The sequence below is a fragment of the Saccharomycodes ludwigii genome, chromosome I (genome assembly GCF_020623625.1).
Source record: "Saccharomycodes ludwigii strain NBRC 1722 chromosome I, whole genome shotgun sequence".
Taxonomy (NCBI): domain Eukaryota; kingdom Fungi; phylum Ascomycota; class Saccharomycetes; order Saccharomycodales; family Saccharomycodaceae; genus Saccharomycodes; species Saccharomycodes ludwigii.
Window position 1 is genome coordinate 1,321,381 of NC_060200.1, and position 27,825 is coordinate 1,349,205.

Sequence of the window (27,825 nt, forward strand, 5' to 3'; positions counted from 1 at the left end):
ATTGCCATACATCTACTGGTTAATTTTGGCACCATGAAATTGCTAAAAGATTTGGTGTTATTTAGAAGAGAATTAGAAAATTGGTATGATGTTTTAACATGGCTGCCTAATGGTTCTTTACTTATTAATACACAAAACGAATTAACACTATGCCAAGCAATTTTTAAAAAAAATGTTGAAAAATCATTGAAAAATTTGTATTTTGTTAAAAATCTAAAGTTAGGAAACATTGAATCAAATAAGTTTGAATTCGAGTACGATACATTTGAAAACACTCTACTAAATTCCGTTCCTCAATCATATGTTAAAAGGGTGAAAACAAATTTTATCAATGGATATTTGGGCGTATTAACGAACAATTGCAATGTTTTAATATACAACAATGAATTTGAATTTATAGGAAATCTGGACCACGACTCAAAGGCATTACAAGAAAGAATTTACCACTCCTTGAGTTGGTCTCCTGAATCCGTAGAAAAAGAGAATTTATTGGTTGTTGGGAATGAATGTGGTCAACTTATTTTTTTCAACGAAAATGGTAAGTATGTGAAAACCGTTTCTTTGCTGCAAGAAAAGAACAAAAATGACTGTAAAAATATTTGGGTAACTGATATTATGTGGGATTATATGAAATATATATGTTGCATTCTATCAGATAACAGTGTGATATTATACAATTTTGAAGCTGGATTTAGTACAATTGTTAAGCCTGCCAATAGATTTCACGTTTCAGAAATCAAGATTGTTAAAAACAACTTTCTATTAATAAATTGTACTAATGAACTCATATTTTATTCCATCGAAACCGGAAGCCTCCTCAAACACACCAATCATGATAATAATTATGAACCATGCAATGTTATCATTGCAGAGAATGATCAGCCCTATTTGTTATCGGATGTTCGCGTTTTTAAATTGAATCTAGCCGATGAGGGGAACGCAATAGAAATATCAACAGCCCCCATGCTTTCTGAGGCTTTATTGAAGAAGTACAATAAATGGAACACTATATACAATCCAAATAAACAATATAATACTAATTTTTCAATACATGGATGTTGCAAATCACCAGATGGGTCAATGTTGGCGGTATTATACAACATAGACAGGAATTCGCTAAAATACAAAACCACCTCGGAATACCACTATAGGATATCACTCATCCCATTGAATGGTAGTACCTGGGAAGTCAAATCAGATCTTAAAGGCGCAGGGTTTCTATGGTACCAAGCTTACAATTGCTACAATGGAAAATTACCACGTAACGTTGATACTTTTCCTGGTAGTGCCGAACAGCACAAAGAAACACAGGATGAAGAAAAAGTGGTACTTCATGATACTTCTTGTTCATTTAGGACGTATTTAAGAAAACATGTTTTGAAAAATAACTTAGAGTTAAAGAAATTGCAATTTTTGAGTTTTATAGAAGACTCAAAATTGAGAATAGTCAAAAAATATTGCCAATTAGTTTATCATTATGCCATAGAACATCTGGCTGAAATCACTAATCCGCTTGACAAAGCCTGTGTTACAGCGATGGCACAAAATATTGGATCGGAAACACCATTCCCTTCTTTGCAGGATACATTAATGCGGGGTAAATTTATTTCAGAAACATTTGATTTCAACATGCAAAACAAAGATAACATTACTGGAGAAATAGAAAGTGAAAATATTTTTAAAATCGTTTCTATAGAGGGTCATGAATGGATGAGATGTTCCATAACCTTTTTACCACTCCTTTCGCCAGCATTAAAATACTGTCCTGTAACAAAGTTAAGGATGTTGGATATTAAGAGAGATAATGAAAATGACTATGGATGGCTAACGAAAACTTTGTTGGAAGAATGCAATTCTATAAGTATTTACGCTGATGTAAATTTGGAATGTATATAGTAGTATTACTCCAATTTTTTCTGGAAAAAAAATTTTCTCGTTGAATTTATTATTTTGTCATCATATTCCTGCAAAGACAAGTTTTTATATTGATAATTATCAGTAACAATTCTTTTTTTAACCCACCCACTTAGTTTATTTTTGATATTGGGGTTGTTATATCTTTTATCCAACAAATAGATACATGAATAATCGTTGACGTGTCTGATAGACCTTCCAACACTTTGATTAACGGCACGCATGCATATATTGTCCAAATAATTTTTAGTTTCTGTTATTGCCAATTTTTTGTTGTCGGAATACTTATTCATGATGTGTTCCCTTTGAATAACCATATCACTTTGAAAAATGTTTGGATATGGTAAACCAATCATAATGACCGCCCTTGCTAAATTGTCCTGAAAATTTATTCCCTCACTCAATTTCCCACCAACAACAGCAAATAGAGCGGCTGGTTTCCGATCGATCAATATTCTCTCCTGGTATTTGTTTAGTGGAGAATCGCTTGTATTTGTTTTTGTAAATGATTCAGAGTATATTTTTTTCAATTGATTTAACTTGAAAAAATGGTCATTTGGGCATTTTTGCCAGAAATCCATTAATGTTTGTAAGAACTGATAGCTAGGGCAAAATAAAACTACACCATCAGGAATAACTTTAAATAAATTCAATAGATATGTCCCCAACGACTCTAACATTTTAAAATCATTTCTTTTCCCAAAGGTAAACTCAAAAATAGAACGATTTATATCATTAACAGCACTGTCCTTTTCGATGAAAACTTGTAAATTGTTATCTGAGATAACATGATCACAACTAAATGTCATAATTTTTTCAGGTGGTACATATGGAAATAATTTTTCTTTAAACTCATTCATTGGTTCCATGGTACCACCACACAAAATAAGTTTAAAACAATTTTCAGTAATAGACTTAAAAATCTCACTTGGTTCCAACAACATATATTCTAATTGATTTTCCCCAGAAAAATAAAATACACCTTCTACTGATGGATTAGTTAAGGATTGTAAAAATTTAGAAATTTTAAATAGCAGAGGCGTTCCCTTATTGATTTGTTGTTGACTTTTATCTTGCTCCATAATGTATGATTGCAACTTATAGGGCAATTTTGTTGCCTTAATGAAAGCTAACAAATCATGGAAATTAATTTTATCCGAATTTTCATATTGTAAAATATCATTTGGATTGACCTGTTTATTTATTTTAAAATTTTTTACGATAAATTTGCACAGGTTGTTCAGAAATTTAATTAGGATTAACAGGTTAACTCTGTTGGAAGCGTTCAACTTTTTTTTAAATTTTGCTAGGTACAGTTTCAAAGAAGAGATACATATTGCCAAATCACTCAAATTAACAACAGATTTGTTAACTGCCATTATTGTATCTATTAGATTATGTGCTTCATCTATTATAATTATAGAATTTTTTAGATGTATGTTTAAACTTTCTCTAGCGGATTCCATTAATAATAATTGATATGGCAAGGTAATAATCTCTGCCAAATTAATTATATGCCTATTAAAATAATATGGACAACTTTTATACTTTCTACCTAGCTCGTTTAAATCTTCAATATCAATAATTTCATTAAAAATAGCTTCCATGGGTAAATTATCTATGTTTTCATAATAGACGCAGTCATGTGATTGTATTAGGTTTTTGCAAGCCTCATTAATTAGTTCTGTGTTGTTAAGTTTTGTAACTTTTGGGTTTATACATAATTGTTTTCTAGATCCTAGAGGTAGATACTTTATTTTTTCTTTGCTTACAGGGAATATAGACGAGGGGAACTTTGTCTTATTGTGTTCTAGTAAAGTCAATTGGGATGAAAACTGCTGTAATTGAGAATGTGTCCTGGATGCATATAATATTTGTATAGGTTGTTGTAGGTTGTTTGTAATGTTATTATTATTATTATTTTTATCATCCAGTTTGCTCAATAACGTTTGAATTTCGAGCTGGATTTTCGTTTTTGAAGTGTCTTCAACAGCATTATTATCTAAGATAAATTGATTGTCCTCGTTAGTATCGGACTCATCTTTTGATATTTGTATATCTATATGCTGCAATTTTCTTTTTTTCACTATGCCCAAATTTTGTGTTTCATTTAAACTATTAAACACTGCACTACTGGAATGTCCATTAGAAATTGTTTTTTCAAATTTATTTATGGAGTCTTCTAAAATTTTAAAGTTATTTATTTTTTCATTTAAAATATCATCTTTATAGCTTTGTTTAACCCATTCTGGTTCAGTGTCCTCGTCATCAGGATGATTATTCAACGAAGCAGTGATGCTTTCTGTTGAAGAGGATAAGGCTTTTTTTTTATTATTTCTCAGCCATGTCATAGTTGAACATATTAAAGATAAGGTTTTCCCAGTGCCCGTTGGACTTTCAAATATTCCAATTTTACTATGTTGTTCGTCATTATCCAGTAATTTATATATATGATCCATCAATAGCATTTGGATGTGATAAGGTTCATATGGATGATTATAGTTTTTAATTGAATCATTATCCGTATAATTAAGGCCTTTGTCAATCATGCTTTTTGTCTTGAACTTTTTACTCATTTTAGTTGATATTTAAATTAATTTGGTTTAACAATGTGTGAAAAGAGGAGGGAAAAAAAAAAACAACAACAATCTACTACAACATATATTATACATTTGTGTTTTAATAGTAAAGATATTTGCGATTGGTAAATGTGGCATATACTATTACTAGAAATAATAAACGCTATTAATAATCTTTTAGTTGTCCTTTACTTACGGAGAAGGGCAGAGCTACATTAATAATTTATTTTGGTATTTTAGGAGCGATTTTTTTATTATAGCATTTTTTTATTATAGCATTTTTTTATTATAGCATTTTTTCATTATAGCATTTTTTCATTATAGCATTTTTTTATTATAGCATTTTTTTATTATAGCATTTTTTTATTATAGCATTTTTTTTTTTTTTTTTTTTTTTTAAATCATTTTTTCGGTTGGTTCGTTATATAACCAAAATCTTTTTTATTGTGTCTACATTTGAATAAATTTTTCAGCTAGAGATTTGTTATATACGAAATATAAATAAAATATATATATATATATGATTAAATGTTGCATTCTTTCAAAATACATGTATATATGAAGTAAAATTAGAAAAAAACCAACATTACTAGTAATAAATGGCTGCTTCACCTATATTTTATTCAAGACCGAATACTGCTATAAGTTTTTCTTCTTTTTATAAGGGATTTAAAGTTTTCAAATGGAGCATATCCAAACTAGCACAAAGATTAAACGCTTCTACGGGTAGCAGAAGGTTGATACCAACAAATACTTTATTGCATATTTTATTAATTTCATTAGCTTTCAATGCTTTAGATTCATATATTTTAAATACGGCTTCTCCATTTTTTAAACTGTTTTTACCCTATCTAATATTTTTGTATACAAAAAATGATGCTTTGAAATACGGTAGTCTCAATTCCACTAATAAAAACGATGCCGACGTTGGTCGAAATATATTGTGGAGAACATTACAAACGTATGACTTAGAAAATAAAACAAGATTTTCTGTTTTGATTAAGCTTTTATCGAAAATAAGATATGAAGAAAAAGGTTTAACTAATATCACAGGCAATAGAAATGACCAAGCTAAGATACATATGCTACTACTGGATTATAATAAAATTCTTACATTGATTATCTTACAAGTATTTGATAAATATAGTACCAGAAATAGTAGCGTTATTAGTAATACTAGTAATTATAATACATTGATTAAGAGTATATGTTTTATTATATATATTTACATAACTACACCAATATTGGGAATATCAACTTCAATAACTACATCGTTACTGCCCACCTTACTGCTTCCCTACAACCTCCAAATAATATTGATTTCACATATATTAAACCTATTAAACTCAATGTATTTACTGTTTGATTTTTATTTTGAAACTTTAAATCAATTAGTACTCACCTCTTCTATTACTATTAGAAAGCAGCAACAAGAAATTTGGTTTAGATCTAGACTAGGTATATTATTGGGCTGTTACATAGCATTCTATCTGGTTGTAGTTACTATACTACCCGGTTGGTTATGGTGTTTAATTTGGATCACCGTCGGTGAATATTGTACTGGATTATTGCTAACAAGAGTAACAAATGAGCTTTCTATTAGTAATATTAGTGTTAACAATAGCGATACTGCTGGTGCTAGCGCAAATAATAAATGCGCAAATTCAACTCTAACTTTAATTAGAATCTCGACCGATAAGAACATTACTAGATGGTTGAACAAGGAAATATTTTGGATAGACAATAAATGAAAGTTGTAATATTGAATACAGAATCCATTTTTAATGGTCTCATAAGTTTTCCAAACACTTGGTTGATGGAAGTGAATTGACATATTAACCTTATATAATAAATTATTATTTAGAACATTCGGCCATTATTTTATGAGGGTAAAACGAGTCCTATTTTAGCGTTGCATTATTTTGTCATTTTTACTACTATCACCCTTTTTTTTTTTTTTTTTTTTTTTTTTTTTACAGGGACGGTGAAATGATGACGAAATAATTTATTAAAACAATTTCTAAAGATAATTAAATAATAACAACAAAATCTTATAAATTACTGTATCTGCTATTGTCAACACTACAACACACCATCCCTTTTTTAAGATTTAAATATGGTTTAAAAAATAAAACAAACAAAGTGGAACAAATATATACATATATATATAAATAGGTGCGCGTGTATATAATAATTGAAATTAGATAAGTAAACAAATAAGTGAAAAAATGGGAAAGGTAAACAAACGGACAAATAACGTAAATTTCTTTCAATCCATAGGGTTTTAACTTTGAATGTGTTTGAAAATAGGTATAATTGAAGATTGAAATAAATAGAAAAGCATTAATACGAAATAAAAATAAAAACAAAGAAACTACCGTCAAACACTTATTATTATTATTATTATATTTTATTTTATTTTATTTTATTATTTGATTATAATTAAGTCCAATATTTAAGTGCAGCATAGTTTTTTCTCTTTTTCATAATTTAAAAAAAGCGCGAGAAAAAATAAATAATATAAAAAATATAAACAAATTAATAAGGAACCTTATTTCGGTTATTTTGTTTTACCTTTGTCGCTCTACCGTTAATACTATTAATACTATTTCTTATAAACCAGTTAAAAACCAACGAAGAAGAAAAAAACAAAATAAAAAAAAAACACTAATAAACTCTCCTATTTAATTCATTCCGCAGGTCATTTTGATATTAAAGACAATATTACCGAATATATAAACGAGACAAAGGATAATAAGCAGCCAAAAAAGAAACCAATAACAAAATCATTCACGCAACACATAATTTAAAAGGCACACGAAAAAAAAAAAAATCAAAAAAAGTAACAAAGAACAAATAGCCAAATATTTAATTAAACAATATACAAAGGAAAAAAAAAAAAAAAAAAAGTCACTACTCATTGGTTTATTATATAAGTATCACCATCCATAAAATTATCAATTAAATTATTTGTGCACTTTAGAAGACATTGAGCAGAAAACTTAAGAATAAAACAATGATATTAGATAAATTATCCTTCCATTCGTCGTCGAAACCTGATCACGGCAACACCAATCAAAATAATAATAGCAGTTACTCAAAACAAAATGACCCATCAAGGGATATCGTTTCTGATTTAGTTAATAGTAGTGGAAGTAGCAATAGCAATGATAGTAATAATAGTAGTAATTCGGATGTTAATATGTTAAACGATGAAGGTGATGAACGCGATAAAAAATATTCTAATGCCACCATCCAAATAAGTGAGATAACGATAGAGTCAGATTTCGGTACGCCACTAGCACAAAATAAGAATGATAATAACATAACAAGCACTCAGAATTTATATACTAGCAAAAATATTTTACCACTATGGAATAACCATAACGCTGATATGGATTTAATAACAACAGGAGATGACGAAGAAGGTTTGATTCAAATGGCATCTACTCCGCCGCCCATAAACCAAAATTTAATCACGCCAGTTACGTCTCGTAACATGAACAGTAATAGCTCCAATAATATCGCAAGCTTTTCTCAAAACAGCAATTATAATCATAACAATTCCAGTTTTGTAATCAATAATAACAATAGTAAAACCACACCAATATACTATCAACAACCACAATCGTTATTTTCTAGTAAAAAACTTCAAGGATCTGTTTTATCCTTAGCCTCCTCTATTGGTGGTGGCAATGGAAGCAATAATAATAATAATAATAATAATAATAATAATAATAATTATTATACTTCAAATCCGGGGTCTTCTGGCTCTTCAAGTTCACACACAATTAATGGGATGATGTTCAGTAGTCCATTTATAGCCCTATTATTAGACGTGTACCAGCAGCATACACAAGACCCAACAGTTACGCCGTATGACTGTTACAATCCACCCTCAGGTGTACTAAATATTGTGGCCAAGAAAACGGTTAAACTTGCCCTAAAAACAAAAGTTGAATTAGGAAGTAACATCGATCTCCATAATGATGCTTTAATTACTAATGTTAGACAACTATTATCAAAAAAAGTTAGAGAAAATGGATATTTATCTAGGAATGGTAGCCTTGTATCATTACCACCACCGCCGAATTTCTTGAATTTGCCGCATATTTCTAGTACCACCAATAATAGCAATAACATTGGTAACAACGCCACTAACAACAACAACATTTCTTCCTTTGATTTAAGTAGCAGAGAATCTTCCTATGATTTTGGGATACATAACACTATAAACAACACCACTGTCGCTGGCAACAGTAATAATGCAACTCTTGGATTACAATCACCCTTTGAATTAAATATTAATACCAATACCGGAGCCTACGATCCATTTCCAGTATCCTCAGTGATAACGCCAATAAATTATAGTAACAACAACAACAACAACAACAACAACAATAACATTATCAATGGAACTACTACCCCTACTAATATAAGACCCGGTTTAAAATCAAGAGCCAATAGTTTATTAAATGGACTAACTAGAAGTAGGAGTAATTCGTCTAATTTTTTCTTAAATAATGGAACTATAACACCCACTAATAACAACGGTAATATTACCCCTTCGAATATGTCATTTAGTTTTACTTCCAATCCAAATTCTAACGCTAATAATAATAATAATAATAATAATAATAATAATAATAATAATAATAATAATAATAATAATAATAATAATAATAATAATAATATTCCATCCGCTAACCTCAATTATAATAGTATTGGCTCCATACCAGTAATCAATGGATGTACTCCTGCTGCTAATTTTAATAGTAATAGCACCAATAACAGTTCGAGTGGGATTGGAAATAAGAGAGAACGTGGTAATAGTAATGCAAGCGATATATTTTATTTGAATAAATAATATTTTTGTTTTAATCAATATGATAATTTTTATTTTATTAATTTGGGATACGTATGCTCATTGTGATAATGATGACTCTCTTTACCTCCAATTAATTTTGCTAATGCTTTTTATATATATTATATATACTCCTGAAGGTTTGTGTTGTATAAATTTTTTTTTTTTTTTTTTTATTTCATTTTAATTTAGTGTAATCTACTATGTAATATCTGTGTTATAAATAGAAAATGTTTATTTTATATCAAATATTTTTTCCATTATTTTACTATATTTGCTCTATTTTTAAGTTCCTTTACTACAAGGATTTTATTTAATTAACTAAACAGAATGTTCAATTCCAGCTGACAATAGTACATGCGACATTTTTTTTTTTTAAAATAATGCAGAAAAAAAGCTACACAAAGCTTATGGAAACATACATTAAAGACACAGTAAACAGATATACAAATAATAATAATAATAATAAAAAATGAATAATTGACAAATATTATTTCCAATAAGGGAATAATCTATACACAAGTTTTTACCTTTTTTTTTTTTTTTTCCTTTTCTTTTTTTTTTTCTTTTCTTCTTCTTTAAATCTATCTTGTTATTAAAGTAGTTATATTAATTTTTCATCCTCTCTATTGTTCATTTATTAACTTGTTTAGCTGGAGCAATAACTTCCCTTTCAAAATTTCCAAATTTCTTGAATCTAGCAAATTCAGGTGTTAAGATACCCGACTTAATAAACAATTTGGTAACAACGTCGCTAGGCTGAGCGCCAACACCAATCCAATATTTGGCCTTTTCAAAATCCAAATGAATTTCTTTGACTGGTGGGACATTATTCTTAATTTGTTTTATTGTTCTTGGGTTTGGAATTGGATCATAAGTGCCTAATACCTCAATAGGTTTTCTATCCCTTGCCTTTGCTGCATTTGCTACTACGATGTTATATTTTGGATTGTTGGTTCTACCAAATCTTGCCAATCTTATTCTAACCAAACCCTTCATTATTGCCAAAATATTAACACTTGCTTTAGTTTGTCTCTACAGTTTTAAATTTACTTATTCCCCGAAAAAAAAAAGAAAAAAAAAAAAAGACTCCTTAAAAACTTTAACTTAATTAAGTATTATAACTTTGTACTCAAAGAAAAAAATTTTTTTTCCTAGATACTAAAAAAAAAAACTAAAAAAAAAAAAAAAAAAACTAAAAAAAGTTCATCATTTTTTGTTGTTTGAGATTTCTAGCAATTAATTATATAATGAAAAAATTATTCCCAAGTAAAATTTAGTCATTTAGCCAAAGCACGTGATCAGCAATATTGATATCCGCATTATAATGGATATTGACGTCCTCGGATGTCATTTGATTCGTCGTTTCTTTTTTTTTTATTTTTTTTTTGATAAAAAAATTTCTTTAAAATTTATTATTAAAAAAAAAAAAAATAAAGTTTTTCTCACATTTCTTCTTCTTCTTTTTCTTTTCCTTTCTCTTTACAACTTAATCCACTTTTAAAATATATATATCCGGAACCGTTCTTATTCTTACCAAAATAACAGCAAAAAGCAAAAAAAAAAAAAAAAAAAAGATAAGAGTACGTAAGATGGATGAGGATCAAGCAGCTCATCTTCTAGAATTAGAAGAGAGATTAAGTAAAATTAGATCACAAATCAATTCAAAACTAGATAATCAAAGACACATTGCCATTATATTATCAGCAGTTGAGGAAAATCTAGTCGAACAAGATGCTTCCATTGATAAAAATATTGTTAACTATATCATATCCTTCTTATCTGTCTTAGATCAGTCTGTAGACAACGAAACTCGTGAAATCAAGGACTTAACTATGGCCACCTCATCTATATATTTGCTAGATTTAATTTTTCAATACACTCCTAAATCATTGTTACAGAATAAATTTCCTGAACTATTGACTAAGATTGCACCATGTATCACCGATCCAACTTCCCAAGCTCCACTTATCAGGTCAGCTATTGGCTGTTTGGAATCCCTATTGATTGCTCAAGACTCTTCAAGTTGGATAAATAGAGATAATTTAAAAATTACCCCAATCAGAGGTTTAAATGGTGTTTTAGAACTATGTTTAGATCCAAGACCTAAAATTAGAAAGAGATCCTTAGATACATTGAGTAAAATTTTATTAAATCCACCCCCTAGCCCAAGTAGAGAACATATTGCCAGCCAATTTGTTGCTGATTATGCCATCAAAGTTTTAGTTACTTCTATTGAAAATAGTAACAATCCTAGTGACAACACTTTATTCATTCATGTTTTAAAAATGTTTCAAGTTATTTGTAGCACAAACCAATGGCCAACTAGTAAGCTAGAAAAATTATGCGACCTACTATTAGAGATTGTTAAAAATGCTAATACCAGCTCTAGCAATAGTAGTGAAAATGGCACAAATTTTGTTATTAATGCGGTTTTTCAAGTTTTTGATTCCTTATTCAATAATAATACCATCAGTGATGATAAATTGGTTGCTATTATTAATGCAATTAGTAGTTTGAAACCTTCCAAAAATGACCCGGTCTTAGTTAAAAGTTGGGTTTCTATTGTTACCAAGAGTATGGAATCTTTGTCTAGAGTCAATGGTGTTCAATTATTTAAAATCGAATTGCTCAACTTTTTTCAACTTATGAGTGCTTATTTGGATAGTAATTCGCAACAAGTTGTTAACATTTCAGGCCAATCCTTAATTACTATCATAAATATAATTGATCAAAAAGTTTTAATTGGGGAAGATGATGAAGATGAAATTGATTCTATTATTCAACAAGTTGCAAAATTCACAACTACTTGGATATCATCGATTAAGTATTCCCATGCATTAGGAACCATTTTACAGATAATCACTCAGCTTTTCCATAAATTTTCATTGAAGTCTTCCCCATCTTTAATACCCGTTTTAAAAACTGTTGGTGCATGGAGATCCAATGAAAAAGAGCAGATTGAATACATTGGGGAATGCGAACGAGTTATTGGTGCTGCGATAGGCGCTATTGGTCCTGAAGAGGTCTTGAAAGTTTTGCCCTTAAATGTAGGACCACAAGCTAAGCCAGATGATATCGGGAGAGCTTGGTTACTTCCATTAATTCGTGATAATACCAGATATTCAAAATTATCTATGTTTTTTGATGAATTTATGCCAATCATCCAATTTTTTGATAAAAAATCAAATAACTTGCCTAAAGAATCGGTGGAGTTGAAAATTTTTCAAACTGTTGTTGATCAATTGTGGTCTACATTACCCTCATTTTGTTGGCTGCCTCAGGATCTATTAACGGCTTTCACCAATGAAGTTGCCAGCGACTTGTGTTCCACCTTATATTCGAATGTTGAGTTAAGAACTGTTATATGCCATGCTTTGAAAAATCTAGCCATTTCCAACCAAGAGGACGTCCCGGATTTAATTTACAAGGACACTTTTTTCCCACCAGAAGTACTAACCTCCAACTTGGATTACTTGCGTGAAACCAAGTGCACTAACTTGTTAAGTGTTTTATTCAATGTGTTTTCTCAAACTGCATTGACGAAAAGAGGTTTTATTTTGGATACCATTGAGATATTTTTGAAGATTTCCAAGCCAGAAGATTTAATGAGCACTTTTAATAATATCTGTACTATGCTAAAAGATGCCTTAGATAAAGAAACTAAGAGTGCCAATAACAGTGAAAGCAAAGTTAGTGTTACTTTATTAGATCTAATTGTGGCCATGCCAAAATACCTTCCTCCCCAGTCCTACGGTGCGTTATTTAATATTTTCAATACAACCGTTTCATTTAAGGATGCACTAATTCAAAAAAGAAGCTATAAAATTATTAGTAAATTGAGTGAACTGGATTCGGGTTTGGATGCCATTTCACAGTATATGAATGAGATTGAAACGATTATGATCAACCAATCCGAAAATTGTATTAACTCTGCAAGGAGTTCCAGGTTACAGGCATTAAAGACAATTATTGGTTTGTTACCACCGGACCACTTGTATTTTATTGTTGTTTGCGCTCCCGAGGTCATCTTATCGACTAGGGATGTTAATGAAAGGACTAGAGAGTTGGCTTTTGGCACCTTGATTTTGATGGCCAAGAAAATGATGACAGCTAAAGACGGAGTTATAGACCTAGGTAGGGTTGCATCTATTGATAGCGAAGATAAGATTCCAAGTAGTTTGGCCGAATTTTTCAAAATAATTTCTGCTGGGTTAATCTCTGACTCTCAACATATGGTTAGTGCCACAATTACATCTTATGCGTGTTTGGTTTTTGAATTTAAGGAACAATTGGATTTTGACTCCTTGTGGAATATATATGATACAATTGAATTATATTTAACTTCGAATTCAAGGGAAATTGTTAAAAGTGCTATAGGTTTTATTAAAGTTGTTGTTTTAAGTTTCCCAGTCGAGTCAGTTAGAGATAAAATCCCATCTTTATTACCTAAATTATTAAGATGGAGTCATGAACACACGGGTCATTTTAAAAGTAAAATTAAGAATATCATTGAAAGATTAGTTAGAAGATTTGGAGAAGATTTCATGGAAGGTATATTTCCTGAAGAGGACAAGAAATTATTTAGTAACATTAAAAAACAACGCAATAGAAATAACAAAAAGAAAATTACAGAAGAAGAAGACAATGATGCTGGCACTAAAAATGATCAACAAAAACAAAATAACATGGGTACTTTTAATAACAGTACCAGATTTATGTCTGCTTTTGATGAAGTTGTTTATGCTTCGGATACTGAAGAAAATGCTGATGGTGTAACTGAATTCGATGAAGAGGGCAATATAAAGAGGAAGCCAGGTAGGCAGAAGAATGCTCAATATATTGTTGAAAACAAGGAAAATCCATTAGATTTATTGGACACCAGTACTTTGACTCATATAACCTCCTCAAGGCCTAAGAAATTTAACGAAAAAAGTCATAGTTCTAGAAAAAGAAATGATGGATATGAATACGATGTTGAAGGCAAAATAATTATTAACACCGATGAATCCAACTCGAAAAATAAAGACACCAATGACGATGACCCATTGAAGGAAATCAATTCTGGTATTAATGCTTATTTGGAAGCTGTTAAGAATGGTCCGATCAGAGGTCAGAAAAATAAATTGAAATTTAAGAAAAGATCTACTGATAACGACGAGTTTAGCGATGATGAAAAGATGCCTGCCTCTTCGAGAAAACCAATAAGTTTTAAGAACAAAATTGGTAAAAAGAAAAATTTTAAAAGTCGTAGAAAATTGTAAAATTGGGGTAAAAATAATGAAGAAAGGTCTGTACATATATATATATATATATATATATTTTTTTTTTTTTCTCTCCCGGTTTTTTAATAAACAATATTTGTATAATATTATATTTGAGCTCAATTTTTGTCACCAAGTGTCAAGTTTTATTATTTTTATGTTCCCCTTCTCTTTGTACAATACAGGTATGAAAATATTATTAAATGATTATATTTGAGATCATATTATAAAATTATAAATCAATATTATTATTTCTTTGATTTCCTTTTCTTTTTTTCTTTTTTTCTTTTTTAAAACCTATCATAAGCATATTGATTGTTATTATCGTTATTAGTATTGTTATTAAAATCGTTATCCATAAATGAATCTCTTCTAACAAATTCGTTATTCATATCATTTATCTCAACAAATTCTACAACATTGGAATCAAGATCCAGTATACCTTCGTCTCCAGAACTGTTTGGATACACCAGGTTATTATCATTATTACTGGTGATACCATTGCTATTATTAGCAATGTTTAAAGCGTTGTATTCATTTTCATCCGGGTATATTATGTTGGCACCTCCATCAAAATGGCTATCATTATCAACAGGATTTTCATTGGTATTATACGAATATAGAGCGTCTTGGACATTTATGTCGTTAGATTGAACACTATTATCATTAATCGCTTCTTGTTGGGGTATTTGATCCAGGACTTGCGTTTGCTCTAGATTATTTTCTTGCCTTTCTGTATCTAGATCTAGCGCTGATTCAAGATCCGATTCAGATTCTTCTGGCTCATATGATAGTTTGATATTGTCTAATCTATTGAAAACCCTATGTATTGGCAATTTGCTTTTTAAATCTTGTGTTTGTTCAAAATTAGCATTACTATTATGTAAGTTAAATTTTGGAATATCTAAAAAGTATTCATTGCTTGATATATCAGCTGACGATAAAACAGATCCCTGTATAATATCATTCAGAGACGGCAAATCAAATATTAAATCTTCATCTGCACTACTGGCTTCATTTTCTTCGTTAGCACTATTTTTATTATTACTGTTATATTTTCTTTCCTTAAGTAGCCGCAATTGTTTTATTCTTATATTAAACAGAAGCCAGTCTTTGTCATAAGAACTCTCTTTAGACAAGAAGTCTTTAATAATAGGTTCCATCTCTTGTTCTATTGTTTGCTGCTGCTGCTGCTGCTGTTGTTGTTGTAGATGTACTGCTGGGGAATCATGATGCAAATAATTTGATAGCGTAACAGGATGAGAGTTATTCGGGATACTATTATTTGCATTAGTACCAAAATAATGTGCTATATCTTTGTTATTAATATTATCGTTTATCGCTTCGTAATTATTATTTCTCTCCTCATTCGTAAATAACGCCTGCTTTAAGAATTCGGTATTTGGTTTGGAAATTATTCTGGATTCATGAAGAATTGTGCTCAGTTCACACCATTTTTTAAAGTCTAGCATGCCTCCATCGTTATTAATATAGGGATTTGATTCATAGACATCTAATATATCAAATGGTTTAATTATATGCACGTTCATTAGAGCTGTGGAAATATCCTGCAATGTAATCTTATAATGTTCTTCTTCATCATTTTTATTGGTTGCCAAAGTATTAATTTCTCGCAGTAACAAATTAAAAAATTTTAAGTACAAATCAGTTACTATGTCTATAGTAGAGTTTTTCGATTTATCGAAACCAACACCTTTCAGTAGTTGAATCATAGATACACGAAGTAAACTGTAATAAAACTCATATGGAGTATCGGATATGGTGTTGGAAGTGGTAGGGCGCATTGATGGTTTAAGTAGTTGGATGATAGTAATATTATATATTAATTACAAATTATGGTATGCTTTAGTTATATAAGTTAACTCTAAATCCTAGGAAGTAATGTGAATTGAAAAGCTTCTGTTATTGTTGTAATTTTTATATATTTTTTGTGGCCATATTTACCATTTTTATTTTAATTTATTTTATTTTATTTTGTTTTATTTTATTTTTTTATTTTTTTTTTTTTTAAATGTAAATCAACGTCAAAAAAAAAAAAAAAGTAAAAAATTATATTACCCGAACAAATACAATTTAAACAAAGAACGAAATTGCGAATATCCGAGATTCCGAACATTTAAATATACAATTGGATAAATATTTTAAAATTTACCTGATATTTGGTATTCAGCTTTATACCATGAATTAAGACATCCCCCTCCCCTGCAACACCAGATAAATACACCATATTGCTAAGTACATTTATATACTCATCTTATCTTGTTGTTGATTTTTTCTAGAATTGAGTTTATTGAGGTTACACCGGCGTTTTCTCTAATCAAATAATCAATGTCTTTAGGATCATTAACGATGTTTAACAACGCTACTTCCCAAAATTCTTCTAAGTCACTATTGTTATTTCTACCAGTTTTAATATCTGTGATCTTATACGATTGTATGCACCATAATTCGCAAATCATACCCTTTTCAAGCTTTGTAATACCTTGAGCATTATTAATGTTGTCAAAAAATAGTTTTTTGAACCAATATTCGTTTGCATAGACATGTAGTTGATCATCCTGTCCCGTATTATGACCCAAACTAATAATAAATGGTTTATAAGTTTTGAAAATTAATCCAATATAAAAACAATCGTCGATTTTACTATTTTTATCGTATATACAGTGGATGTTTGTGTCACCAGTATAAGAATAGTTATTTGTAGCATCATCATAAACTGGAAAATTGTTTAAAGTACAAGAATTTATGGCAGTATAGTGATTGCAACATTGGTCCATATTATTTTTGATATTGTTGTCATAACTTTTGTGTCCTTTTTTTTTTTGCTCTTCTAAGATCCCGACATATTGTGCGAATATTCTTATTTTATTACTACCAGATCCGGCTATATTTTTTATTTGTGATAAATCAAAGTATATCATTGATGCTATTTTTATTAATTAAGGCTTAACAGGGGCGTTATGGTGGGTAAAAGAGACAAAATAGTTAGTAATACTAGATGTATATATTTTGAAAGATGGCTATTTTTTCTGAATTAGGTGGATCATTTAGCACGCCAACTTGAGCAATAATTATCTTTGAAGATGAGAAAAAGAAAAAAAAAAAAAAAAAAAAAAAAGTTCTTTTCCAACGGAAAGTGTAGATATGCATATATAGCACTATCTGAGTATCATCTAATGATTAAAGTTGTTATGTAGAGTTGATTTATAAGAAAGTTTTTAACTTTTTATAAGCTAAGGTATTATATGTATATTGTTTTATATATGATTGATTTTAATTATTTTAATTATTTTAATTATTTTAATTAATCGGAAAGTGAAAAAAAAGAAAAAAAAAAAAAAAAAAAATTTTTTCAAAAAGTTAATAAGCTTTTACTTGATGTTTTTCCTTATTGTAAAACTTATTTAGTAACAATTTAAAAAGATAAGAAATTTTTTTTAGTGAAAAGAAATTATCTATTAATTAGAAAAAAAAAAAAGAAAAAAAAAAAAGAAAATATGTCGTCCACTAATGATACCACAGCTTATTCCAAAGTTGACGAATTAGGTATGAAAATAGCATATGAAGAAGCCCTAGCTGGCTACAAGGAGAATGGTGTGCCAATTGGTGGATGTTTAATTAATCATAAAACTGGTCAAATTATCAGTAAAGGTCATAATATGAGATTTCAAAAAAATTCACCAACTTTACATGGTGAAATTTCAACTTTAGAAAATGCTGGTCGATTACCTGGCAAGATTTATAAGGATTGCACAATGTATACCACCTTAAGTCCATGCGATATGTGCACTGGTGCTATAATTATGTACGGAATTCCACGTTGTGTTATTGGTGAAAATGAAAACTTCCTCGGTGGTGAATCTTATTTAAGTCAAAGAGGTGTTGAATTAAAAGTGGTTGATCATGATGGCTGTAAAGAGATAATGAATAGGTTTATCAAAGAGAGACCACATGATTGGTTTGAAGATATTGGTGAATGATAAAGATAATTTTTATTTTTTTTTTTATTTTTTTCATTTATACACAATCGTAGTATTATATATATATATATATATATCTAATAAAAAATAATACATCAGTTGTTCTTTAAACACCTTCCTCCTTTATATCACCTCTTTTATTTTATTTTTATTTAGATCCTATTTAGATCCAACAGCGACATCAGGTTGTTTGGCATTACCACTACCCTTTGGAATGAACAACATGTCCATGTAACAAACAACAATGGAAACAATACTAGCAACTAACTTAAAACTAGTAGCGTCTTGTGGATTTTTAGTATCTTTAGTACTAATACTTGGAGTGGTTAAAAAATAATGCCATGTAGTGAACAAGGAAAACCAAGCTAGAAACTTATTACGCATAAACATTGCAGCCATTGGCAAACTATTTGTTAATAAACCTTGACTTGGATTTATATCCAACTTCTTTGCTGGTCTGTGTCTGTATTGCACAGCCAAGCTATCATTGATGTATTTATTATTATTATTGGTGTTGGCAGTAGTCGACATTTTGTGTTATTTAGGGTTTATAATTATATATTTTTGATTCATTTTTTGGGTGATAGTTCTCTAAGTGAGAATAGTTATTCCAAATCTTTTAATACGGAGAAAAAAGGAAAAAAAAAAAAAAAAAGTTTTAAAAAGCATAATTAAACAACACGAACAGCGACAACAACAAAAAAACAAAACAAAAAAGAAAGAAAAAAAAAAAAAAAAAAAAAAAAAATAAAAAATATCACAGACCTATTATAGGGCTATATTCAAACAAAATGTATTAGATAAAATATTAGATTCTTTATTACATTTCCGTTCTAAATAAATCGTTGCTTTTTTACTTTAAATCATAAACAAAGAGATGATTAATATCTTGATCTTTATCCCGGCTTGCTTTTTAAAGACTTTAAAAAGTATTAAATAGAATATTTAACTGAGAAGAAATTTTTACTCTCCAACTAATTTATAGCCTTTTGCAAATCCAAGAACCACAACCTCTTGACTTGTATGTTTATCATTATATTCTAAAATAATTACATTATTACTGCCAATTATTATGTTTTTTTTTAGAACTCCTTTTATTACCCTAAAAAGATCACTCATTAATAGCTCACATATTCCATAATATTTTTTATCATTATCACTTGTTTCGCTTCTATTGTCAATTAACTGGCTATTAGGATCCTTCAAATTAACACCAACAGTATTCAGCTCAATATTTGCCAAACATGATGACAACTGTGTTTTGTTTATTCTTTTTTTTTTCTTTACATTTTTTTTTCATAGTAATTTAAAAACAAATAAATGAATAGAGTATGAATATTACCATATTATACAATTAAAAATAGTCACATATCTATATAATTATATGCTATATACCTAAAGGTATAAACTCTTACCATTTACCATTAATAAAACCTAAATAAAAAAAATATATACATATGCCCCATATCGTCTTTTTTTTTTTTTTTTCCTATTACCATTATTATTATTATTATTATTATTATTACCAAAGTTTTTTATTTTTTAATTAAACTCATATGTCTGATATAGAGTACTATTACCATAGTCACTCTTTTGTAAATTTAATTCTATTTTTTGAAATTTTTCTGCAGTTTCATGAAAATAAAATCCATAAATCTTGTTATTTTTAACATCAACCATAATGTAATAGAACCCAGCAAAGGAAGCACCCTTTATACTAGTTACATCCGAATCAGGTACTAAAAATTGCTCTTTCCATTTCATAAATATTATGTCGCTCTTGCTACCTCTATTGTTGACACTGGTATTTCTGTTAATAAAAGTTAATTCGTCCTTTAGCTTATCCCAATGCAGTAAATCTATATCATCTTCAGGGAAAACACTGTTGTTACCATTATTATCACCAGAACTAGTACTCGTGTTACTATACATACTATCAACATAATGTGCCATATTTTTATGATCAGCATTTAAAGTTTCAGTGGCACTACTACAAGTAGTGCTGCTGGTCTTGCCAGTACAGTTAGAAGATAATAATTTATCCATGTTATCTAGATAATACCCCTTAAAAAACGTAGTAATTTCACTGGATTTATTAGTCAAACCGTAAATACGTAAATATCCAGTTATATAAGGCAAAAAACTACTATCAGCGTTACTTTTTATACTTATTTCCACATTATATTTCAGATATCCGTTGTGCTGATACCCTTTGAAGACCATGCCTGGCTGAAAATAAGGAATTTTTTTTGGAGTGAAACAAGCGATGCTGCTAGTTTCATCACATCTAGCATAATTTGATTTATCATTGTTTAGATATGGCTTCATTATTTTTACATTACCATTCTCAGCTTTTGCGTTATCATCACTAGTAATGCGCTTGTTATCAGTAAATGTAATGAAATGTTCCTTTAGGTTAATTAATGAATCTGCAGTTGTTGTGTTACTGGTATTACTATTAACGGTATTTAACGATAGAGGCACCGGTGTGAGCGGTGGTGTGATGTTTGGTTCTGCACTTTTATTAAAATAATCACAGGAGTGGTTCTCATTATCATCATCAATATTATAAGGGTAATAATAATGAAACTGAGCATCTTTGGCATGAGTTCTATCGACTTTGGAAGCATTTGAAGTAGTAATATTGTTACTATCATTATTGGTATTAATGGTACTCACTAAGGTATTGTGAAGGGTAGTATTATTGGCTGAAACATTTTTCTGTTGCTCTTGCTGTTGAATGACCATGATAATTTTTTTTTGTTGATTATATTTGTATATAATACTTTTATTTTGTAGATTTATAGGATAAACCTTCTTAGCTTATATGACCTTAACGATAGGTGTGCTTCTTTTAGTTTTAGTTTTATCTTTTTAAGCGGGCTGATTTAAAGAAAAAAAGAAAACATTAGATACACCAATAATTTAAAAATGAGAAATGAAAAATGTAGAACAAAATAACAGAAAATGAAAAAAGAAGATAAAAAAAAAAAAAAAGAAAAAAGAAGAACTTAGTTTTATATAATTAGATCTTATTTATTAAATGCAGTGCTAATTATATTTCTAAATATATATACATATATATATTTATTTTTTTTTTCTTTTTTAATGTTTGACTTTTGACAATCATGATCATAGTTTAAATCTCGATATAAAATTGCTACTATTAGGAGAAAAAATAAAAAAAAAATTAAAAAGAAACGTTCATTTTTTTATTTTTATCTTCTTTTCCCCCTTAATAAGAAATAAATGAATGGTGGCAATTAAGATACACTTTATCTATTTATAATTATAATAATGGTTTCTATGCCCTAAAACAGGGTTATACTATATATAAAACAAGCATGAGTTAATTACAAGAAGACAAGAAAAATAAACCCCGATTATAACAGCTAAGCCAATCAGAAACACGATATCTTTTTTTAATAACTTTTTAATTATATTGTATTTTCATATTCCCTGATTAATTTTTCGTTATTTTATTTTGCGCATTTTCTTTATTAGTATTACTTATTCTCTCAGACCTTTTTTATTGTGTTACGCAGTTTTGTTAGTATTATTTATTATTATTTTTAAACTTCTTATTTTTCATTTCTTTTTTTTAAGAATTTTTTAAAAAAAAAAAAAATATTAAATATAGATATATATAATTTTTAATAATATTTAATCGTACTTAATAATACAGTAAGATTAAATTACAATAAGCGACAATAAGCAACAATAAATCATAATATATTAACAACAATAAGTAATAACAATAACCAACAATAATAATAATAAAATACATATTAAATAAAAAAAAACACAATAATTACAACAATAATAAGCAAATAAAATCAACTTTTTTTTTTTAAATTATTATTTATTTACCTTCTTTTTTTTTTTCTTTTTTTTTTTTTTCTTTTTTCTTTTTTCCTTTTCTGTTCTTTTCTTTTCTTTTGTTTTTTTTTTTTTTTTTTTTTTTTCTTTTATCCTTTTATCATTTTTTTAACATAAAGGAAAAAAAAAAAACAAGAAATTGTTACCAATTACTACTATTTTGCCAAAGCTAACACTTTAAGCTTCTTAGCAGTTATTGTAAAAAAAAAAAAAAAAAAAAAAAAAAAAAGGAAAGAAGGAACAAACAAAAGAAAAGGAACAAAAAAAAAAAAAAAAAAGGAAAGAAAAGCACTTAATAAAAATATCAATCCACTAATCACTCTCGCTACCCAAATGCTAAATAATCCTGCCGTTAATCCTGCTACTAATACTACCAATACCATTAATAATATCAATAGCGCTAATAATCCTAGTATGTCTATTCCTATCTCCAGTAATCCTAGTATGTCTATTCCTATCTCCAGTAATCCTAGTATGTCTATTCCTATCTCCAGTAATCCTAGTACTATTATTAATAACACTGCTTTCAACGGTACTGTTGCTACTAATAGTAATACCACTTCGTTCAATGGCACTGCCGCTCACAGCAAAGATATTACCACTGGCAATGGCACTGTCCCCAATGGCAAAGTTCCTAGGCCTAGAAATGCATTTATATTGTTTAGACAGCATCATCATAAATTACTAATTGATGAATTAAGTAGTAATGATAAACCCATTCCTCATAACAGCGAGATATCAAAGATATTGGGTAATAAGTGGAAGGCATTGAATGCAGATGAGAGGAAGCACTGGGAAGATTTAGCTCTAATGGAAAAAGAGGAACATGAAAGGAAGTTTCCAGACTATAAGTATAAGCCCATAAGAAAAAGAAAAAGAAACGGAAATGGTACTAGTAACAAAGAAATTAATGAAAAAGAGACCAACGCTATCACGAAGAAAAAAACTAAGAAAATGTTAAAACAGGAACAGGAACAGCAAAACTTGCAGGGCATTAATTTAGCTATGGATAAACCTAAATCTAATAGAGGACGTAAACCGAAACATAAATTGGCATTGCTGGACAACCAGCAACAACAGCTTAACACTGTTAGCACCATTAATACTAACACTCATACTGGTAATACTGTGAAGCAGGACTCCTACGACAACTCTAGCAGCATGAATGCCAATATTATGTCTATTAATGGTTTTGTTACAAATAATGCCCATTTAGATCATCATCTTAATTATGATAACAACATTGCTGTTGCAAATACTGCCTATTTGAATAATAACAATCCGTATATGAATAATGTGAATGGTACCATTCTTGATACAACTGCTGCATATGCTTACACACATCCTCATTATGGCAATAATGCCACTACCACTGCTACCGCTTATTATTCACAACAACAGCAGCAACAACAGCAGCAACAACAGCAGCAGCAGCAACAGCAACAGCAACAACAACAACAACAACAACAACAACAACAACAACAACAACAACAACAACAACAACAACAGGTGAATTATAATAATATTACTAATACTAGTAATAGTGGCAATGCTGTTGCTGCTTCTGCTAGCAACAACAACAATAATATTCATTTGACTCATAGTGGTATTGTTTCTGAAGATCCTATGATGGTGAGATATAACAGCATCGGTGGCCCTGTTGCTGCTAGTGTTGCTGCAAATACCGTTAACAATAGCAATACTACAGCACCATTAGCGTATAATAATGCATATCTCCAACAACAACCACAATCTGTTTTGAATGTTAATACAACTAACTCAAATTATTACGATTATACCGGAGGCAGCACCAATACGCATACAAATGGCGCAGTTTATAATAATCCGACTAATTATTACATGTCTTCTATTAAGAATAATACTGCAAGCAATAATAATATACAGAATAACAATAATAATGCCGGTACTAATACGGGTACCGCTAGCATCAACGAATCACCATCAAGTGTACCTGCTATTCCATCTACTGTGGTTAATAATGCTAATAACAATAATAATACTACTACTACTACTACTACTACTAATAATAATAATAATAGCACCAGCAGCAATAATAATAGCAACACCAATACCAACAATCCTGTAATGTTACCACCATTATATTCTCATAATCAATGGAACAGCGGTATTGCTGCCACTACAAATACTATAGATCAGCAACAACCATACGATAATATTAACAATGCAGGCTTTCGCTACGATTATGGCAACAATATTAATAATATATATTATAATAGCAGTACTATACCTTATGTGAACACTAGTACTACTAGTAGTACAATGTACCAACAACAACAACAACAACAACAACAACAGGCAGGTACAAATAATTCGACAACAGGCACCACTAGCACCGCTACTAATAATAACAATAATACCTCGGCTGCTACTGCTGCCACCAGTAATAATGGTTATTTCCATATTCCAAGTAATGGTGGCAATAATAATCTACAACATGTTATGATGAATGGTTATGGAACAGGTGCTAATTTGCCACAACAACAATTTCAATGAAACATATGTCATGTAGAACAAATACCAACTTATATTGCTTATACGAACAAGAATCATGTGTTATCTTATATAATATATATATATTGGTATATTTGTACAGTATATATTTGTATTTATTAGTATTAAATCTAGAATTCTATAGAGCAAGTGATATATATATGTTTATTTATAATAGATGGTTAAATATCGTACTTTAAATATGATTTTGAGAGTGGATATTACTATACATATATCTAACCAGTTAGTAATAATTGTGAGAAGATGGTTGGTGATAAGTAGCAAGTTGGTAATTGTAACACATGTTTTAATCAGAGCTTGATGATTGTAATGTATTGTATTCGTGGAAAATGATAATTATGGGGGGGGGGGGGGGAGAAAGCCATGGATTAAAATAACAAGATAAGTCAAAAAAAGAAAAGTAATAATAACACATAATAAAAGGACAATTTGAAATTGGGCAGAACAAGAAAAAGCAGTCGATAAACAAAAGATTGATTACGCGTCCGTTTAATTGAACTGGCTTAAAAAATAAATATATATATATATACATCCATCCGTAATTTAGCGTATTAAATTCTGTTGAATCTAATGCACTGTTCTGTCCACGCCGCCGTGTGAGTAGATTACTCAGCAGCTAAGTTTTGTTACACAGTTTTATTTATTTATTTTCCTCAAGCTTCTGTTATGTTCTATTTTTTTTTTTTTTTTTTTTTTTTTTTTTTTCTTTTCTTTTCTCTTCGTTTTTCTTTTTTTTTTCGTTCTTCTTTTCGTTCTTTTCTTTGCCTTTCTGAAAGATTGGATTACAAAAAAAAAAAAAAAGAAAAAGAAAAAAAATTCCACCACTTAAACTAATTTTACACTTTTTTTCTCTTTCTAACTAACAAAACTTGGTGCTTTATTACTGCCACCAGTATACTTCTATCACAGATCCATCACAACATTCAACATAGCCCTACCGCAAAACGTACGCCCAAGATGAATCCCATGATATCCAACTTGATTTTAATGCTAGTGATGATGCAAGTCGCACGTCAACTAAATATGGAAGATCCAACAGTTATCTTTTACATAAGAGTTTTGTATTGTTCATGTACCGCATTAACTTGGATTGTTTATCAATACGCTCGTAAGAAGATTATTGCTAAAAATGATTTGACTACATTGAAATACGTTCAGCCACAGTCTCCATTTTCTGCTGCCAGCAACACTGGCGACAAATTCTGTGTTACCACTGTCAGGGACTATGATTTGGAGCAAATTGATTCTTCTATTAAAAGTGTCTACACCGGTGTTTTAATGATGGGATTTATGCATTTGTACATGAATTACACCAACCCATTGTTGATGCAAAGTATTTCTCCTGTTAAGGCTGCTTTTGAACATAACTTAGTTCAAATTCATTTGTTTAACAAGCCAGCTGTTGGTAACTTGAAAAGACCATTTGCACAACAAAGTATGTTTGGCCAAAACGCTAAGAGTCCTAATGCTGCTGACAAAAAGGCTCTTGAAGAAGCTGAAAAAAGTGGGAATGGTGGCATCAAGTCTGAATAGATTTCTTTCGTTTTTTCTTTTCCGTTTTCCTTTTCCTTTTGTTTTTTTTTTTTTTTTTTTTTTTCAAATTTTTTTATAAAAGATTTTTAAAACTTTATAATTTTTCCGTTTAAATTAAAGTTCACTATTATTATTGTCATTCTCTTTCTTATGAACGGGACCGGATACCATGATTATATAAGATCGCGATTGCAGGCTGCGAACCTTTTTTTTTTTTAATTTTTATTTTTATTTTTTAATTTTTACTTTTTTTTTTTATATTTTTATTTTTATTTTTTTTGATAACTCTTACCAAATGTTTACCCGGATAATATGACCTTGCTGACAAATCATATATTGCATATATATTTCAAATAGCTTGGTAAAAAAAAAAGAAAAAAAAATAAAAAGGGTAAACTAATTAGGTTATTTAAGCAAGTAATACTGTATTAGACAAAGTTGATATTTTAAAACAAAAACAGCAGATAATATACCCTACTCTGTAAACTACAATAATGAACTTCTCATCGGGAATCAAATTATTACCTAGATCCATAAATATCACCCAGAAAAAGCTACTCTTATTTCCTTCAAAATTTATAACACCTAATTATAATATTAAAAGGTTTTTATTAACCGGTAGCAATGATATATTAGTCAAACCAACCGAGATATTAGCAACCACCCCAAATTTTAAATTGACCAATTTTTTAAAAATTAGTGAGAGGGCAAGCAATAGACTAAACGAAATATACAACGGTGGTGCCAACAACAATCACATATCCACAACTGCCAACCACAATAAAGAAATTATGAATATTACTGTCGAAAGTGGTGGATGTCATGGTTACCAATACAATTTAAAACTAATATCTGAAAAGGAAATATTAACAGAAGTGGACAACTGGTATCCTATTGAAAATTATCAGGATTTAGTAAACCTTTGTACCAAAAACAACAAAGATCCAGTTGTCGTTGAACATGTCACTACAAATGAAACATCAGAAAGCACAATTGCACAGGAAGAAAAATCAGATGATGATGCAGAAGATGATGATGATTTTGGAAATGAAAATAGTATTTTGTTTGTACTACCTTCCAAAGCCAAAATATGCATTGACACTAAATCCCTTAGTATTTTAAACAATACTGTACTAATATACAGTACGGAATTGATCGGTTCAAGTTTTAAAATACAAGGTGGTGGTATGAAGAGTAGTTGCGGTTGTGGTAGTAGTTTTGATATTTGACCAAACAGA

The 27,825-nt window shown here is 29.3% G+C and overlaps 14 protein-coding genes across 14 annotated transcripts; 8 read left to right on the top strand and 6 right to left on the bottom strand.

The window, feature by feature from the left end:
• Positions 1–33: 33 nt before the first annotated feature.
• TFC8 (transcription factor TFIIIC subunit TFC8) lies at positions 34–1,896 on the top strand (the record flags this gene model as incomplete). The annotated part of the gene is made up of 1 exon (XM_046078430.1): positions 34–1,896. One exon carries the CDS (start codon positions 34–36, stop codon positions 1,894–1,896), a length of 1,863 nt encoding a protein of 620 aa, XP_045936886.1.
• Positions 1,897–1,901: 5 nt separating this feature from the next.
• CHL1 (DNA helicase) lies at positions 1,902–4,490 on the bottom strand (the record flags this gene model as incomplete). Its single annotated transcript, XM_046078429.1, has 1 exon — positions 1,902–4,490. The coding sequence occupies one exon, from the start codon at positions 4,488–4,490 to the stop codon at positions 1,902–1,904; it is 2,589 nt and encodes an 862-aa protein (XP_045936887.1).
• Positions 4,491–5,092: 602 nt separating this feature from the next.
• On the top strand, positions 5,093–6,244 carry SCDLUD_000560 (uncharacterized protein; the record flags this gene model as incomplete). The annotated part of the gene is made up of 1 exon (XM_046076698.1): positions 5,093–6,244. One exon carries the CDS (start codon positions 5,093–5,095, stop codon positions 6,242–6,244), a length of 1,152 nt encoding a protein of 383 aa, XP_045936888.1.
• Positions 6,245–7,509: 1,265 nt separating this feature from the next.
• CIP1 (Cip1p) lies at positions 7,510–9,360 on the top strand (the record flags this gene model as incomplete). Its single annotated transcript, XM_046078428.1, has 1 exon — positions 7,510–9,360. One exon carries the CDS (start codon positions 7,510–7,512, stop codon positions 9,358–9,360), a length of 1,851 nt encoding a protein of 616 aa, XP_045936889.1.
• A 630-nt stretch (positions 9,361–9,990) lies between these two features.
• MRPS16 (mitochondrial 37S ribosomal protein bS16m) lies at positions 9,991–10,356 on the bottom strand (the record flags this gene model as incomplete). The annotated part of the gene is made up of 1 exon (XM_046078427.1): positions 9,991–10,356. One exon carries the CDS (start codon positions 10,354–10,356, stop codon positions 9,991–9,993), a length of 366 nt encoding a protein of 121 aa, XP_045936890.1.
• Positions 10,357–10,949: 593 nt separating this feature from the next.
• RRP12 (mRNA-binding protein RRP12) lies at positions 10,950–14,621 on the top strand (the record flags this gene model as incomplete). The annotated part of the gene is made up of 1 exon (XM_046078426.1): positions 10,950–14,621. The coding sequence occupies one exon, from the start codon at positions 10,950–10,952 to the stop codon at positions 14,619–14,621; it is 3,672 nt and encodes a 1,223-aa protein (XP_045936891.1).
• Positions 14,622–14,911: 290 nt separating this feature from the next.
• TAF3 (Taf3p) lies at positions 14,912–16,426 on the bottom strand (the record flags this gene model as incomplete). The annotated part of the gene is made up of 1 exon (XM_046078425.1): positions 14,912–16,426. The coding sequence occupies one exon, from the start codon at positions 16,424–16,426 to the stop codon at positions 14,912–14,914; it is 1,515 nt and encodes a 504-aa protein (XP_045936892.1).
• A 465-nt stretch (positions 16,427–16,891) lies between these two features.
• Positions 16,892–17,419, bottom strand: SCDLUD_000565 (uncharacterized protein; the record flags this gene model as incomplete). The annotated part of the gene is made up of 1 exon (XM_046076697.1): positions 16,892–17,419. The coding sequence occupies one exon, from the start codon at positions 17,417–17,419 to the stop codon at positions 16,892–16,894; it is 528 nt and encodes a 175-aa protein (XP_045936893.1).
• A 720-nt stretch (positions 17,420–18,139) lies between these two features.
• On the top strand, positions 18,140–18,622 carry FCY1 (cytosine deaminase; the record flags this gene model as incomplete). The annotated part of the gene is made up of 1 exon (XM_046078424.1): positions 18,140–18,622. The coding sequence occupies one exon, from the start codon at positions 18,140–18,142 to the stop codon at positions 18,620–18,622; it is 483 nt and encodes a 160-aa protein (XP_045936894.1).
• A 159-nt stretch (positions 18,623–18,781) lies between these two features.
• On the bottom strand, positions 18,782–19,153 carry SCDLUD_000567 (uncharacterized protein; the record flags this gene model as incomplete). The annotated part of the gene is made up of 1 exon (XM_046078423.1): positions 18,782–19,153. One exon carries the CDS (start codon positions 19,151–19,153, stop codon positions 18,782–18,784), a length of 372 nt encoding a protein of 123 aa, XP_045936895.1.
• A 1,011-nt stretch (positions 19,154–20,164) lies between these two features.
• VID24 (glucose-induced degradation complex subunit VID24) lies at positions 20,165–21,370 on the bottom strand (the record flags this gene model as incomplete). The annotated part of the gene is made up of 1 exon (XM_046078422.1): positions 20,165–21,370. One exon carries the CDS (start codon positions 21,368–21,370, stop codon positions 20,165–20,167), a length of 1,206 nt encoding a protein of 401 aa, XP_045936896.1.
• Positions 21,371–22,834: 1,464 nt separating this feature from the next.
• On the top strand, positions 22,835–25,036 carry ROX1 (Rox1p; the record flags this gene model as incomplete). The annotated part of the gene is made up of 1 exon (XM_046078421.1): positions 22,835–25,036. The coding sequence occupies one exon, from the start codon at positions 22,835–22,837 to the stop codon at positions 25,034–25,036; it is 2,202 nt and encodes a 733-aa protein (XP_045936897.1).
• A 975-nt stretch (positions 25,037–26,011) lies between these two features.
• SND3 (Snd3p) lies at positions 26,012–26,587 on the top strand (the record flags this gene model as incomplete). The annotated part of the gene is made up of 1 exon (XM_046078420.1): positions 26,012–26,587. One exon carries the CDS (start codon positions 26,012–26,014, stop codon positions 26,585–26,587), a length of 576 nt encoding a protein of 191 aa, XP_045936898.1.
• A 494-nt stretch (positions 26,588–27,081) lies between these two features.
• ISA2 (Isa2p) lies at positions 27,082–27,816 on the top strand (the record flags this gene model as incomplete). The annotated part of the gene is made up of 1 exon (XM_046078419.1): positions 27,082–27,816. One exon carries the CDS (start codon positions 27,082–27,084, stop codon positions 27,814–27,816), a length of 735 nt encoding a protein of 244 aa, XP_045936899.1.
• Positions 27,817–27,825: the final 9 nt, after the last annotated feature.